This window comes from Petaurus breviceps, unplaced genomic scaffold (assembly GCF_028583685.1).
Source record: "Petaurus breviceps papuanus isolate PSGF00001 unplaced genomic scaffold, PetGlider_PUasm1.0 178, whole genome shotgun sequence".
NCBI lineage: Eukaryota > Metazoa > Chordata > Mammalia > Diprotodontia > Petauridae > Petaurus > Petaurus breviceps.
This window is the reverse complement of record NW_027185777.1, coordinates 5,686,286-5,703,053: the sequence shown is the minus strand read 5'-3', so window position 1 is coordinate 5,703,053 and position 16,768 is coordinate 5,686,286. Positions and strand designations below refer to the sequence as shown.

General features: G+C 42.8%; 1 protein-coding gene and 1 pseudogene across 9 annotated transcripts in view; one reads left to right on the top strand and one right to left on the bottom strand.

Annotated features, from left to right (window-relative positions):
* Positions 1–16,768, top strand: part of ADAM22 (ADAM metallopeptidase domain 22) — a 270,825-nt gene that overhangs the window by 194,416 nt on the left and 59,641 nt on the right. For all 9 annotated transcript variants that reach the window (XM_069086210.1, XM_069086211.1, XM_069086212.1 and 6 more), the window contains exons 15-20: positions 697–796; positions 6,729–6,800; positions 7,175–7,267; positions 12,308–12,388; positions 15,163–15,213; positions 15,680–15,743. In XM_069086210.1, the coding sequence (XP_068942311.1) occupies positions 697–796; positions 6,729–6,800; positions 7,175–7,267; positions 12,308–12,388; positions 15,163–15,213; positions 15,680–15,743 (461 nt within the window). The remainder of the gene's footprint in view (positions 1–696; positions 797–6,728; positions 6,801–7,174; positions 7,268–12,307; positions 12,389–15,162; positions 15,214–15,679; positions 15,744–16,768) is intronic.
* On the bottom strand, positions 2,693–4,808 carry LOC138159755 (dicarboxylate carrier SLC25A8 pseudogene; annotated as a pseudogene).

Below are 16,768 nucleotides of genomic sequence, written 5' to 3'. Positions count from 1 at the left end.
GCAAACAGGTTAAGTGACTTCCCCAGGGTCACACAGATAGTAAGTGCCTGAGACCAGTTTTGAGCTTAGGAAGATGCTGCCCTAGATAAATATAGATATATATATATGTATGTATATATAGGGTCATTTGGGGTGTGAAATCACTTGGGGAGTTCTGGTGGTAGAGCTGAGGGTTGAAGGATACTTGGGAATCTAAGAAGCTCAGATAAGGAGGAGGCATATTTCAGATATGAGACCTTCCACGCAAAGGGATGGAGATGGAAGATGCAACGGCTTGGTTTTAAAAAGGTAAATGTGGTGCACCCACACTTTAAGAATGTCAGAGAATCCAGAAATACGGTGGTGTAGAGGGATGAGAATCAGTTCTAGTGTTTTGATCATAAGCATCTATCAAATGACATCTAGGCAACATTAAAGTTTTCAGGAGAGATTGATCTGCCAATAAATGCCTTCTCCTCCGGGTAGAGGTGCCTGCGAGGGGGCGGCTCTGCTGAAGCACGTTCAGTTTTCATGTAAACCACTTAAGGAACCTTAAGCTACATCTTTCATGCAAATCTAACCCATATGGCTTGAATAAATGCATTGTGGATAAGTGAAAGTTGTTTTTTTCTTTCACTTTTAAGAGGAATGTACAATGTAACTACCAGCAAGGGAGATCAAAGGTACCCAACTACTGTTTTCCTTGTTTCTTTTCAGCTATTACCTCCCTAAAAAATTCTCTCAGTGCAATGTCGATGAGTATCATGACTTCCTAAATAATGGAGGTGGTGCCTGCCTCTTCAACAAACCATCCAAGGTAAGAAAATGAGTTCCCCTCACAGAGTGCAATGCTGAGCAGAGACCGTTTATTTTCCATCTTTCTATAGCTTCAGAAATGTGCATTCAAAGACAAAGAGCTCCAGAGAGAAGAGATTTCTTCTGGTCGAGTCAGTTTCTCATTGTGCAGACAAGGCAAAACACCAGTGTTGTCCTTTCTTGACCTGTTTGTCTTGCATCTGGACCTAGAATGATGTGAGGAGAGAGCTAGACCTGGGAAAGGTTCACAAATGTAAGGGGATGGGGCAAAGACCCATTCAGATTTGACTGGGATGTGACTCTGAAGGTAGTAGAAACATGACCTTGCCTTTGGAGGTTGGTGTTAATGTCTGCGTTTCCTGTATTTACTCATCTATCTACATGAGAAGACAGTAGTGACTAAGGGTTGGATAAAGTGGGGAACCCTGACCTCCCAGAGCTGTTTGCTTGTTGTTGTTGTCTGTGGTGGTGGTGGTGGTGGTTTCAGTTGGACCTGTGATTTTACTGGTATAGGGAACCCTTTTTTTTTTAAATTAAGCAATTGGGGTTAAGTAACTTGCTCAAGGTTACACAGCCAGTTATTTTGTGTGGGTGCCAAGTATCTGAGGCCAGAACTGATCCCAGGTCCTCCTGACGCAGGGGCCGGTGCTCTTACGCACTGTGCCACCTGGCCACCCGATAGGGAACTCTTAATGAGGAAATTTCTTCTACCAATTTATCTCAGCACGTGCTCAGAAACTTAATAGCCTTACAGAGTTTTGGTAATTATTGGACAAATAATCATGACTTAGCTTACAGCCTAAACTTGGGAAATTAAGAATGGGATATATGTGGAATCATTTCCATAAGCTAAGGGGATGTTTCTGAATGAGGGGCCAAAACCCTGGACCGGATATGGGAGTGAATCCGAAGAAAATACCATGCTAAGGGCATTAGCTAGATGAACTTTGTACCCAAAGCTGAGAATCTCCTCTTGGAGATTGGCAAGAAGGTTCACTTTCTGAAAAATTTCCATCTTGGTTTTATATGGACGAATGTTGACTCAGGTTTAAGTCAGGAAAACAACCTCACCTCAAATTGCATTCTCAGATGCTTCTGCTTGTATATGTATATGTATGTGTATGTGTTTTAAAGACATGGTTTTTAATATTTTCATTAAAAAATACAAATGAAATGAACTCTATTGGGAGAATCAGACATAAGACTCAGGCAAAGGTCCCAAGTAGATTCTCAGATCAAAGGTCAAGTGCATCCTTATTCAGATGACCATGTTTTCTCCCTGCCCTCCAAAATAAGCAATTTATTTCAATTCTCAGTATGTGTGTGTGTGCATGTGTGTGTTTCCTCATTCTCTTCTACAGCTAAGGCTTTTCCTGGTGTCTAATAAACAGATTTGGGCTTTACCTCCTTGCAAAGGGGACATTGACTCCTCCTTCAAACTCTGTTATTATCCTTGCCCTGCCTTACAAATACTTTACATTATCAAAACCATTCTTCTTATTAAGAAATCAGCATCTCTTGAAGGGAATGAGTAAAGAACTTTCTGTACCTTGTACTTGTCTGTAGCTTGTTAAGTCCATAGAGATTGCTGTGGTCACTGATTAGAGGCGAAAGTGGTTCCAGTTATTCTCATCAGGCTTTTTGGGTACATGTTAAGTTTTGGTCCTAGCTAATTGTGTGAATTAGATGGTCTGCCTCTGTAGCTCATGGTGGTATGGGGAGCTGACTAGTAATCATTTCCTCTTTCATTCCATATCCCTTGCTAGGGAATTTAGAAATTGTATCTCACTGGATTACAGAACAGCCAAACCCTTTCAAAACCTTCAGGGAGGTGAGGGAATATAATGAAAGGAAACCACCGCTGCTTTTAACAGTGAGAGAGGCTGAGGGCTTTTTTTTTTTTTTTACTAAAATAGCTTTTGTCCCGAGTCCAAAACAAGTGAACAAATGTATCTTTCATCTGCATCACTTGCCATTTCAGGTTTTCAAAGCTGCCTCGCTTATGAGGGTCGCTTTCAACCTGGAGTGGAAAATAAGGAACAATTACTTCATTTGTGAAGGCAGCACTGGGAATGGGGTCTCTCGGGGTACAAGATTTCTGACTCTGGGTAGTTATTAAAGGCCATGTGTGTTATGTCTGAATGCCTGTTGTCTCTTTAATGTGTGTTGTATTCCTGGTAAATTAAAAAAAACTCATTTTCAATTAGAAAAATTTATTATTTTCCAACTTTTCTTCCTATTTCCATGTCAAATAAAATAAAATGTGGCCAACAGAGTAAATGTATTTTTACTGTGCCGGTATTTTTAATAATGAAATAATAATGACACAGATAGTATGGCAGAATGGTGTAATGGACTGGATGGAATGTAGGCTATTTGAGAGTAAGATTTGTTTCATTCTCGGTATTTCTTTTTTTGGTGGGGGGGGGAGTTCTGGTCTGGCTTTATTAGAAGTAAGGAGCTTAAGAACTGAGTGAGACAACAATGGCAGAAGTGGGCTGAATGGAGGTTTAAATGGGGCTAACTCTAAGGAGGGGAGTGTAGGGAGTTCCTTCAATGCTAAGGCAGGGGAGGAGAGGAATAAGGGGAAAATAAAATGGGAGGGGAGGAGGCAGGATGGGGTATGGACTCAAAGAGTGTGTGTGGGGGGCAGGGGGGGAGATGAGGCATAAAGCTATCAGGAGAGGGCTCAAAAGGGAGCTTCCCGGAAAGTGCGAGTGGCCATCAGGGCCCGTTTCAGTTGCTCATAGGTGACAAACATCACTACATTCCAGAAGCCCAAGTGGAGGAAGGAAGGCATGAACCCCTTGTAGAAGGCTTGGGGTCCCTGCTTCCGAAGCATGGTGAGGGCTCAGTGGCTAGCACTGGCATACTGGCCCGGGGCAGAGTTCATGTATCTGGTCTTGACCACGTCCACAGGGGAAGCAATGATGGTGGTGCAGAAGCCAGCCCCAAAGTCTGATGTGAAGTGGCATGGAAGGTCATCAGTCATAAGGTAGGCCTTCAGAAGGGCATCTTTGATGAGATCATAGGTCACCAGCTCAGCACAGTTGACAATAGCATTGCGGGCAACATTGGATGAAGTTCCTTTCCATAAGCCTTGAAGGCCCTCTTCTCTGGCGATCCACTGTACCCTGGTATCTCCGGCTGCCACCTGCACGAGCCTGGGCCTGGAAACGTACCTTCACCACATCTGTGGGTTGGGCTACACCCACTGCCAGAGCCCCTGTGGTGCAGCCTGCCAGGAGGCGGCTCCCAATGGCTGCATGCTCAGATCCCTTGGTGTAGAACTGCTTGACAGAGTCATAGAGGCCAATTCGAACAGAGGCAAAACTCATCTGGCACTGCAACCCAGCCACCAGCCCATTGTACAGGCTGCCAGGGCCCTCAGTCTTGACCATGGTCAGAATGGTGCCCATGACACCCTGATACTGGACAGTGGTAGAAGAAGCTCGGACAGCCCCCTGGTTCTCTCCTTGAATCTGCAGTCGGACTTTGGCTGTGTCCAGGGGGAAGGTGATGAGGTCAGTGATGCAGGCAGCAGTGCCAGCCCCAAGGAACTTTATGGTGGCTGTTGGGGGCATATCTGTAGGCTTAAATCCAACCATGATTCGATGCTGGCCTTCTGCTACTTCCCAGGAGGCAGGGGAAAAATGGAAAGATAGCCTCCACTGATTGAGCAAGATGAGATAGAGGAACTCTGCCGGAGTCCTGATCTGGAGGGTCTCACGATGATGGCACCTTGATCAAGCTTCTCTAAAGGTGTCCTGTGCTTCAAAGTTGCTCATGGCAACCATGCCGACTTCCCTTGATTTTCCATAGAAAGTTGTTGGGAAACTGAACACCTAATGATCATACTATGTGCCCGCGACCGTAGAGGAAAACACGAGGAGGCGGAGGGGGCACGAGGCCTGCAGCAGAGTCTGGCATCCAGCGGGTTGGGGAGCTGCCTAGTGGTCTCACCGCTGGGTCACTACAAAGTCTGTGCCTCAAAGGAGGTTAATGCGCGCACTGACCATTCTCGGTATTTCTATCTGCAATGCAAAGAATTGATACGTAACGCATGATCATTGATTGACGCAGATGTAGATGTGATGTCATTGGTAGTTCCTGGTGAGGAAATTCTTCTACCAAGGCATGTTGGCATCTTAGTGAGCTGTGTGGGCTTCTGAGAGGTGGAGGAACTTGTCCAGGGTCAGGCTGCCATTTGGGGTCAGAGGTAGGGCTTTGAAGTCAGGTGTTCCTCTGCAGGGAGCCTTGCTTGCTACACCACCCTGACATTTAATAAATGCTTGTTCATTGATTGACCAGATCTATTTCCTGTACCTCTTTTCACAAGGGAAACAACTTTTCCTTATTTTCCATTTCAGATCAAAGGTGGATTTCTTAAACAGGTCAACTTTATAAACCCAAAATTCCCTCATGGAATTCTTTGTTCCTTTCAAAATTCCACTCAGCTTGCAGAATTTTGAACTCCGTGAGGGAGTTTTGGGTTTTTACTTATTTACTGATTGATTGATTATTTTATTTTTTTTTTTATGGAAGGCAGTGCATGGAGAGAACTGGCCTTGAAGACCACCTCTGACCTAAACTGATCGTGTGTCCCTGAACAAGTGTCTTCCCTTCTAAGTGCCCCAGGAAACTCTCCAAGAATCTAAGTAGAAGAGAAAGTAGTGTCTCCCTAGACACTAGTCTAGGGAGTTTCCTGGGAGTTCATTAATATTTTTTATAAATATATTTATGTATACCTAATAAGCCTTAAACTGCTTGGAGTAGGGGCAGTTTCATTTTCATTTTCAGGTACAAAATCAATGCTTTGTTGATTGATTGGAGTGAAGATCTGTGTTCTAATCCTTTGTCAACAAGAATTCCTTCATCTCTCAGCTTCATTTTCTTCCTCTGTAAAATGGCCACAATAATGCCTATGATATTTATAGAATTATTATGAGGGTTAAAGTGCATGTAAAGCACTTTGCAAACCTGAAGATGCTAGATGAATGTCAGCATTGTCAGTTATTATTATATAACATAAATAGCTATTGGGCCAAAGTTGTAACAGGCCTTAGGCATATAAGGAATATAGATTTACACAAAGTTAAGTTACTCAAAAGTTCTTAGTCTGTCCACAGAATAAATGAAGGAACTTTTGGATAGTTTGAATAGCCTCAGGTTTTATGCTTGTGAAGCAAACCATCTGTACCCTAAGGGGAAAAAAATTATTATAACAAATGTTTGATTTTGTAGTATTGAATTTTGTAATGGCATGGGTGGGGGGAAATTCCAAGTATTAACTCAGTGTAATTTAAGTCAGTAATTTAAGTTGGATTGTCTAATTCAGATGAACAAATCCAGTTGGCAGGAGTCTCACATATATGGCTACATCTGAAATGAAAAAAAAAATAGTGTGTCTTGATCCTCAATTCATAGAATTGAGAGAGGAAAGGACCTAGGAGATAATTTTATCCAGCTCCCTCATTTTAAGGGGATGAAATAAAGGTGTTAAGAATTGAAGGGGGGGGGCGGCCAGGTAGCACAGCGAGTGAGAGCACCGGCTCCAGTGTCAGGATGACCTGGAGATCGAATCCCGGGCTCAGACACTTAGCACCCACCCAGAAACACCTGGCCGTGTAACCTTGAGCAAGTTACTTAACCCCGATTGCTTTTAAAAAAAAAAAAAAGATTTGAAGGGACATGCCTAAGATCACACGGATAGTCAGTAGTAGCTCTAGGATTCAAACCCGGGGCATTGGACTCTGTATCAAGTACTTTTCCCATTGCACTCCCACTTGGAAAAAAAAAAATCACAGTACGTGTGTTGTCACTGACAGCTTCCATCTGTTCCAAAGTCACCTTTATGATTGAGTGTGAATATCATCTTCCCCTGGATCCTTCCTATAAGAGAGATTTGTAATATGTGGGTTTCCCTCCCACAGTTATTAGATCCTCCCGAGTGTGGCAATGGCTTCGTCGAGACTGGTGAAGAGTGTGACTGTGGCAGCCTTGCAGTAAGTACACCCCTGGAACCCCCTGCCTTTCACACTAGGGTGGTGGGAGCATAGAAAAGCACAGGAAATTCTCTGTGTGGTTCCTGCTGAGGAAATTCCCCTCCCCAGGCACGTTGGCATCTGAGTGCCAGCCGGAGCCACTGCGAGGAGGAGGAGGAGCTTGCCCAGGGTCAGAGGCAGGGCTTCGAAGCCAGGTCTCTGCACCTGAGTCTGGCCCACCAGCTACTACACCACGCTTGCATTTCATAAACACACACAGAGAAGCTGCTTGAATTTCTCATGGAAAGATGATCATTTGAGAGGGAGAAATCGAGTAAATTCAGACACTTGTCTGATGTCATGCATTGTGCTTTACAAATGTTTCTGCTTCTCAGGAGTGTGCCCGGGAGGGAGCCGATTGCTGTAAGAAGTGCACCTTGACAGAAGACTCCCAATGCAGTGATGGTCTGTGCTGTAAAAAGTGCAAGGTATGAAAATCCTAGCTCTCAGCCAATTGGCAAGAGGTGACTAATTCACTCCGGATCAGGCAGAAGATGGGAGTAGTGCTCAGTGGGGAGCGTGGGCGTCTTGTTTGAAATGAGGTCTTAGTAATCTCGCCATTGTACAGACATGGAAGCCAGTATTCATCTAACCCTTCTTCCTTCCCTCCTCTCCTCCTTTCCTTTCCTTGCCTTGCCTTGCCTTGCCTTGCCTTGCCTTGCCTTGCCTTGCCTTGCCTTGCCTTTTTCCAGATCCCAGCTCTGTTACTAACTTCTCTTTGTGACTGTAGCAAGTTACTTGCTCCAGTTTCCTCCTGTCAAATAGTCATTAAGCACCTACTATGTGCCAGCAGGCCCTTTGCTAAAGCCCTGGACATACAAAGAAAAGTAAAAGACAGCCCCAGCCCTCTGTGGGGGTGACAACACGCAAACAAGTGCCCCCCCCCCCCCACGAGAAAAAGAGGAAATTATGAACAGTGAGGAAGCGCCAGCATTGAGAGGTTGGGGCAGGCTTCTGAAAAAGATGGGATTTTTGAAGAGAGCCAGGGAAGGCAGAGAAGCCAAATGGCAGAGATGAGGAGGGAGAACGTTCCAGGGATGGAAGACCGCCCCAGAAATGCCCAGAGCCCAGAGACAGAGTGGCTTCTTTAGGGAACAGCAGAGAGGCCAGTGTTGTTGGGGTGGAGAGTAGCGTGGTGGGGAGCGAGGTGTAAGAAGACTGGAGAGGTGGGAGGGGCTAGTTTATGGAGGACTTTGAATGCCAGAGGGCTTTTATATTTGATCCTGCGGGTAACAGGAAGCCACTGGTATCTATTGAATAGGGAAGTGGCATGGTTGGACCTGTCCTTTAGGGAGATCACTTAGGATGAATTGGTGTGGGGAGGGGGTGAGATAGGCAGACCTGAGCAGAGGAGGGCCAGCACCAGTGCGGTGGCCATAGGAGAGGGGAGAAAGAAGGATCTCGGCTGAGATGACTTCACAGGACTCTGCTGATTCTGTATCTATGAACCTGCCATTCTCCTTCTACAAGGTATTTTTTTTTAAGCTTCCTCTGGGCTCAGCCCTATTTTAGATGAAATGAAAGGGAAAGACATAGGTGATGGACTATAAAATTTTGAGCAGGATTTTAAAGATCATCAACTCCAACTTTCTCATTTTGCAAAGGAGGAAACTGAGGCCTAGAGTTTGGAAATGATCTCCCCAAAGGCACAGGAAGCAGAAGAGCCCGTTTCAGACCAGTTCTTCACATTTCAGATTCAGTGCTTTTTTCTCCACTAGTCTGCATTATTTTTTTTTCCATACTGAAATTTTTCTCATCCTTTCAGTCTAGAACTAAGTGGTCTGGGCTCAGTAGCTTTTGTCCTCTTTGCTATAATCTGCCTGTCTGCAAAGTGCTTTTTGGAGTTGTTTTTTTAAATCCACTTCTTTGATTTATATAATTGTTCCTTCTGCGATAAAATCGTTTCAAAGTCCAAGGACAACAAAACATAAAAATACCCAAAAGAGATTAGAAGAATGGTCTCTGCCTCTTAGAGGGCTCTTAATTTCATTGGGGAGACAAGAAAAACACACAACATGACTAATAGCAATGCAAGGCATTACATGATGTAGTATCAAGTGAAGGATAATGCTTGGAATTTCTAAGAAGTTCAAGGTCAGTGTGGACTGGGCTGATGGGGAAAGGAAGGCTTCAAGCCTTCATCTCTAGCCAGCCTAGGAATCTGGGTCCAAATCATAAGAGAAGAGTTGCTCAGTCTAATTTAGGAAAAGACTTTCACTCCTTTCTGGATGCCAGAGCGTCTTGTGCTTTTGTGTGTGTTCCTGTTGTATCCTTCAGTAGAATGGAAGTTTCTTGAGGGCAAGCCTTCCCAACTTGAGCCCTCACCATTTCCTCAATCACCATTCTGCTCCCTGAAGCCTCCTGCTAAGGTTAATTTGCTTGCCCTGGTTCCTTGCCCTTGTACCTGATTAGCTCTTGTGAACCAGTCTGTGTTTTTGCATCGTTTCTATCTTGCTGCAGAACCTGGTACCGCATTGTCTACATCTGGGGTCATTTAATGAATAAGCACTGATTGACTAACTGTCCGGCCTGGGTTGGGACCAGGAGGACCTTTGAACTCATACCTTTGGGGCATCCCTTTGAGCAGTTTCTGAGGACTAATAGCTATAGTCAATTTATCTGCTAATAAGAGAGCAGAGATCCTCAGGTCTCCTCACATGCCCTATGGAGTTGACAGATTCAGCCAGACGTGACCGACCCTAGGTTTGGGGCTCCTTGCAAAGGCTCTTCCCACCATGAGAAGGAGGTAGAAACACCTCCCAGTCAGAAATCTGGCCATCAGTATTATCTTCTGGAGATTGCCACCCTTGTATACTTTGAGCTGGGGACCATCTCCAACTTGGTTCCTTTTTTACTGCATGATCTGGCCTCCCTCCATTAGTGCAATTTTCCTTGCTTTAATCATCCCAGCTACAAAGCAAGTTGTTTATTGTTGTTTTTAAAATTCACTTCTTTGATTTACAGAATTATGATTTCCATGATAAGACTATTTCAGGGCTTAAGAGCAGCAGAGCATAAAAAATACACCAAACTGTGGAGTAACCATAACTCTCCCATAAAAGCCTGTTATAAAATGACTTTGAAAATGCGATAAAGTCACAGCTGGCCCCATGTTCTGCTGTCAGCAAACAAGGGCTCTGTAGGAGACTGATGGAGGGCAAAACTGGCTTTAAAGTCAGAAGATCTGTATTCAAATCCCACCTTTGATGATTGACCCTGTGATCTTGGGCAAGGAACTTAAACACTCTGGGCCTCAGTTTCTCCAACTGTAAAGTGATGGGGTTAAACTGCATTGCCTCTGAGGTCCCCTCTGTCTTTAGAGTCTATGAACACGTCCACACACGCATCCAAAGTAATGAGGAAGGAGAGGGCATTAAGAATGGAGTAGATCGGGGTGGCTAGGTGGCACAGTGAATAGAGTACCAGCCCTGGAGTCAGAAGGACCTGAGTTCAAATTTGGCCTCACACCCTTAACACAAAAACTAGCCATGTGACCTTGGGCAAGTCACTTAAGCCCAACTGCCCTCCAAAAAACAAGCAAACAAAAAAGAACAGAGTAGATCAGGGTAGGATTCACTTGAATGAGCTTTGAAAGGAGGTGAGGACCTTGTGAGGCTTATATTCCAGGCATGGAAGACATCTTGTGTGAATATGGAGGACAAATATGGAGGGCATATTTACATGGTACTTTTAGGTTTACAAAATGCTTTCCTTGCAAGTGATATTTGAGGAGGCAGCCTCAATGGATGGAGCATCAAACCTGAAGGCAAGAAGACCTGGGTTCTGGGGACAGCTAGGTGGTGGTGCAGTGAATAGAGCACCAGCTCTGGAGTCTGGAGGACCTGAGTTCAAATACAGCCTCAGGCACTTGACACACTTACTAGCTGTGTGGCCTTGGACAAGTCACTTAACCCCAATTGCCTTGCCTTCCCCCCTCCAAAAAGAAAAAAAAAAGACTTGAGTTCAAATCCAGCCTCAAATACTTACTAGGAAAGTCACCCTCTGCTTGCCACAGTTTCCCCAGTTGTAAAATGGAGATAATAATAGCCTTTCAGGGTCATTGTGACAATCAAGAGAATATTTGTAAGAAGTTCTTAGCATGGTGCCTGACACATAATAGGCACTGTGTACATCCTTATTCTTCCCTCTCCCATTAATATTGTTCCCATTTTTCCGGTAAGGATATTGACAATCAGAGGTTTAGTGGCTTTGCCCAGGGTCACCCAGCTAACAAGTACTAGAGCAAGGACTTGAACCTGGGCTCAATATAGAATGGCATCTCAGAGTTGGAAGAAACTTCACTGTCACCCAACTCCAACCTACCATTAAAGCAGGAATCCTCTCCCCAACATCCCCAACAAATGGTTGGTTATCCAGCCTTCACTTGAAGACCTTGAGTATTCACTGCCTACCAGGGCAGCCCTTTTGTATAGTGTATATTTTGAGCTGCAGTGAACCTTGTTATGACTTCCAGCCACTGGATTTAATTCTGTCCTTGGCCAAAGGAAAGTAAATAGAACCCCTCTTCCACTTGATACCCCTATAACATACTTCGAGACAGCTATCATGTCCCCATGAGTCTTTTCTAGGCCAAATTTTCCTATGTACTTCAGCCACTCCACTTTTCTTTTTTTTTTTTTTAAGCAATCGGGGTTAAGTAACTTGCTCAAGGTTACACGACCAGTTATTATTTCTGGGTGTGGTGCTGAGTATCCGAGCCCGGATTTGATCCAGGTCATCCCGACACTGGAGCCGGTGCTCTTACTAGCTGAGCCACCTGGCCGCCCCTCCCACTTTTCTGTATGTGATTTCCAGTTTAACTTCCTTTATAAAATGAGATTCCTAGAAGAGAAGGGAACAAGCATTTTTTAATAGCCTGCTGTGTGTCAGGCACTCTGTGCTGAGCATTTTACTAATATCTCATTTGGTCTTCACAACAGCCCTTGGAGGTAGGCGCTATTATTATCCACATTTTATAGCTGAGGAAACTGAGGCAAACAGATTAAGTGACTTGCCCAGCGTCATATAGCTAGTAAATGTCTGAGGACAGACTTAAACTTAGGTGTTCCTGATGTAGTCAGGCTCAGCATTCTATCCATATATTCATAACCTCTCCTAATTGTATTCATGCTCTGTATTCATGTCAAGCTCTGGACCACCCCTGATCATCAGATCCCCCTGGAATGCTTGTGTTATAGATGAAGAATTCTTAGTTACAGCTACAAAATACATAAAATATACAGCCTGCAAAAGGAAATTATTTTGAAATAATATTATAACAGTATTTGACCCTAAAATTCTCTGACTTTGACAGAGCTTCATAGTAATAGCAAAAAGCACTTGTCTCCAAAGAGTAACTAAGACAACTCCATTTTTGTATTTAAGATAAAACTGTTCCACTATTTTACCAGTATTTGCATTTAATGTTTCCTGGGGTTTTCAGCCTTTTTTTCTCCTTCTTATTTTAGTTTCAACCTATAGGAACTGTATGCCGGGAAGCAGTGAATGACTGTGATATTCAGGAGACTTGTACAGGAAACTCTAGCCAGGTAATTTTCATAAATATGGCTTTTCCCAAATCTGAAAAAAAAAAAGGGAAAGAAGGAAAGAGAGAAAGAAGAAAGAGAAAGGAATAAAGGAAAGAAGAAAGAAATAAAAAGAAAGGAAGAAAGGAAGGAAGAAAGGAAGGAAGGAAGGAAGAAAGGAAGAAAGGAAGGAAGGAAGGAAGGAAGGAAGGAAGGAAGGAAGAAAAGAAAGAAAGAAAGAAAGAAAGAAAGAAAGAAAGAAAGAAAGAAAGAAAGAAAGAAGGAAGGAAGGAAGGAAGGAAGGAAGGAAGGAAGGAAGGAAGGAAGGAAGGAAGGAAGGAAGGAAGGAAGGAAGGAAGGAAGGAAGGAAGGAAAGAAAGAAAGGGAAGAGTGGCACCTGGACAAGGTCTTTCATGGTTACCTTCATGGCACTGATTTCTTCAGAAAAATGTAAACACTGGAGATTCTCATGTTCCTCTCTCATGTGGCATCTAATTCCATCTATTTTTAGTAATTCCTCAGCAATCTTGGTTTCAGCTAACAGCCTAGGCAAGAGGAGAAGCTGCCCACAACTTGGTTGTGAAACTAAGACTGTGTTCATGCCTTAAAGTGTCTTTTAAAAGTAAAGAAGTATACCCATGGATTTACTTACATGTCTTTGATGGGGGAGGAAATAGAAAGATCTGTGTTTTGTCTCATAATCCTTAAAATGGAGAGTCTACAGAAGACATACTCCCATAATGCATCTCTAGTCTGAAGAGGTGTTCCCTTCTATGACATTGACATGAACATGGTTTCTTCTGATAAAGTTCATTTTTTGACTGGTCTTGAATTAAAAATAATTTAAAGATAGATTGTGATAATTTATGGTAGTGAATCCATAAATTTCAACATGACCAGTTGTCTTTTCATTAGGGGAAAAGGAATTTGGTAAGACTATTTAAGTCATGTGAAGATGCTTATTGTTAAGTGATATAACGTCCTACAAGATTAAGATTAAATGTCTTACCTATTTAATATTCTCTCTAAGATATGTTTTTGTAAAAATGTCTTGGTCATTTATTTGCTGTTTTCTACTTCAGATAAAACAGATTATACTCTTTAAAAACTGAAATATCATTTTCCATTTGTTAATCAATCAATAAGATTGTATTAAATAACTATTATGTACTAGATGCTGGGAATACAAAGACAAAAAAGAAATACATCCTACCCTCAAGGAGCTGATATTCTATCAGGGGAGACAACATGTATTTAATATAGGCATATGCAAAATAAATAGAGTAATTTTGGTGGGGATCAGGGCAGGCATTAGCAGCAGCAGGGACCTTATGCAGATGCTTGCATCTGACCTGAGATTTGATCTTCTGAAGTCACCTAAATCCATTAATGATACACTCAGTAAGTCTCATAAGGTAAGAGTAAAACAGTTGATATTAAGTTCCACTGGATATATCCATGACCCTGAAAACAAGGACAAAACTTAAAACTCTTTTCTTTCTCTGTCTCTCCTCTCTTTCTCTTCTCTGTGTCTCTCCATTTCTCTCTTTTTCCTTCTCTGTAAATAAATATATATAGTGTAATTGTGTGTTTTGATACTTTTATAATATATATTTTATATTTATGTAGTAACAGAAAGAATAATTCGAATTAAATTTATTATATTTATATATACATATGCATATAAGGATGGATGGATGGATACGTGATGGACAGACGGATAGAGAGAGTGGCAGGACAACACGCAGGCCTCCCAAACGAATGCCTAAAATAGATGCCCCGTGATGGCATTTTGCATGGAGGGCCTGACATAAGTCCCACAACTGTAACAAGGGAGCTCTTGCTCCAGCCTTCTCTTCTTCTTGCTAGTTGTTGGATGCAGATACCGCTCCCACCATGGCCAGGGGCATTCATGTTGGGCCCCACATGTGGCTAGATGCTGCCAGCTGTCAGTGCCCTCTGTGCCCATCTGTCCAGTTATCCGTTTGCACTGATGTGTGTCTGAATGTGCTTTGCCCTTGTTTTCAGGGTCATCTGATGAAGTAAGTGGGACTTAAAGAGATTGCTTGTGCTATTGCCTTCTCTTCCCTTATTGCATATCACTTAAGGGATTGAAGTCATGAGTGCTAAACCTGGGGTCTGTGGATCGCCAAAGGCTCCATGGATGGATTTCAGGGAATGTGTGAACTTAGATGGGAAAACATTTGCATCTTTATTTTTGCTAAGCTTTGGTTTGCATTGTAACACCAAGTGCTATATGCATTTAAAAACTTTCTTCTGAAGTTAAGTTCACCAGACCTGCCACTGGGGTCCATGCCACACAAGAAGTTAAGAACCCCCAATTTAAATACAGAGTGGTAGTGACCACTTCAACCACCTCTTACATCTTGGGCAGCCAGGTTTTTCAGTAATGGCCCATGTATTAGGAAATCCGTACATCTACAGATTGTGTCAATGGAATTATGTCATTAATCAAATACAGCTGTAATTACAATTACTACTTGATTCATGCCCTCTAGCATGGCACCTTGACTCTATCATTTGTACTTTGGTAGCATTGGATAGGTGATTAGGTCTTACTACCTCACCAGTTTATGTGTGCTAGCTAGCTAGGTAAAAACATTTTTTGTTAAAAATCTCAGCTGGGCCACACCCCAGGGTCAGTTTGACTTTTGATCTAAAGGTTTTGTTATATTGACCACCTATTCCTTTAAATTAAGGCAGTTTCAAAGGTTGTTTTCCAAATTATCATTTCTTGCCTCATATTGTGTTGATATAATTGTTTTCTTCTTTCCTAGTGTGCCCCAAATATCCATAAAATGGATGGCTACTCATGTGATAATTTTCAGGTAGGCAACTCATTTCTTATATTTAGTTCATTTGGGTGCCCTGGAATGAAGGAAATATTGACCTCAATCAAAATATCAGCATTATTTTAAAACATTTTGCAAGCAACTCTGGAGAGTAAAGCCCTTATATACTTCTTTTTAAAAAATTAATTTATTTTAGTTTTAATTTATGGAATAAAATAAGCATTTCCATAACATAGCATGATTTAAAAAATGATTGCACATGAAACTGCAAATCTATTATGTAACTTACTAATCCTTTTAAATATATAATAAAATTAATATTAAATGTCTTTTTTTCTTTTTCTTTCTCTCCCCTCCCCCTGCCTTAGAGATGAATACAAAGCCCTTATATATTTCTAAAGAAACCTTTCTCTATTGTATTTTCTTTAGCTGTTGAATTACTCCCTGCATCCAAATGGTGTGGGAAGTTTCTGCACAATCTTTTTCATGTCATGTGTTTTAGGGCATTTGCTTTGGAGGAAGATGTAAAACCAGGGACAGACAGTGCAAGTACATCTGGGGGCAAAGTAAGTTAACGTGATTTCTGATCTGTGGGGTGCTGATGGGCATGAGGCACACAGGCTAAAGGGCAGCTTCCCTCTGAACCCCTTCAGAAGATCCTGTGGATCTGAAGGCCACGAGAAGAGTCCCTGTCACATCACTTATCCCAGAATCCACTTCATAGCCGAGTTTGTCTCCTTTTATGTATTAGCTCACTCTCCCAGACATAGTGCAAAAACCCCTATGAGTTCAAAGTGCAAGTACTTCCTGCCTTGTTGTCAAGGACAACCCTCCACACTTTCAGAGACAGTCTCTGTCACCTGCCTGTGGCTAGAAATTATCATCCCCAGATCTCTAACCCTCTAACTAATCGCTGACGCACAGAAAGAGGGGGATCGTGAAACATTTTATGCTGTTCCTTCATGAGGTGGTATTGGTCCAGTATGTGAACACACCAAAACTGGCAGTGCCCTCCCTCATCTACACCCTCCAAAACAATTTGCAGTGTTTTGCAGGAGAAGGCTCTTCTTACACTTAGCTAGGTGGGACCCAAGGTGAAAACCAGTCTGTTGCTTGTTGACCTGTACCCAAAGCATTTGGCAGGATTGCCAAAACTGGCGCTCTCCTGGCATCATTTTGGAGAGCTCTGACAGTGCCTGTGTGGTCACTTGCATGTCATTTAGCTTCTCTGAGACTCAGGTTGAGAAGGAATGTGGCATAGTGCAAGAAGTGTTGAAACGGGGGTCAGAGGGCTTGGATTCATAGCCTGGATTAACCATTTAAAATGTCGTCCCTACCCCCTTTTTCTGGGCCTTTGTAAAACAAGGAGGTTGGTCATGATGGCCTAGAAAGTCTCTCCCAGTTTTCCCTTCAGTGGCCACTGAGTCCTGGGTCACCTCTGTGTTTTATATGACAGCTTTTTGAATATTTGAAGGAAGCTCTTTAACTATCCCCACTAAATCTCCTCTCTAAGTTAGACACATTGTGTGTATGTATGTGTATGTAAGAGAGAGAGAGAGAGAGAGAGAGAGAGAGAGAGAGAGAGAGAGAG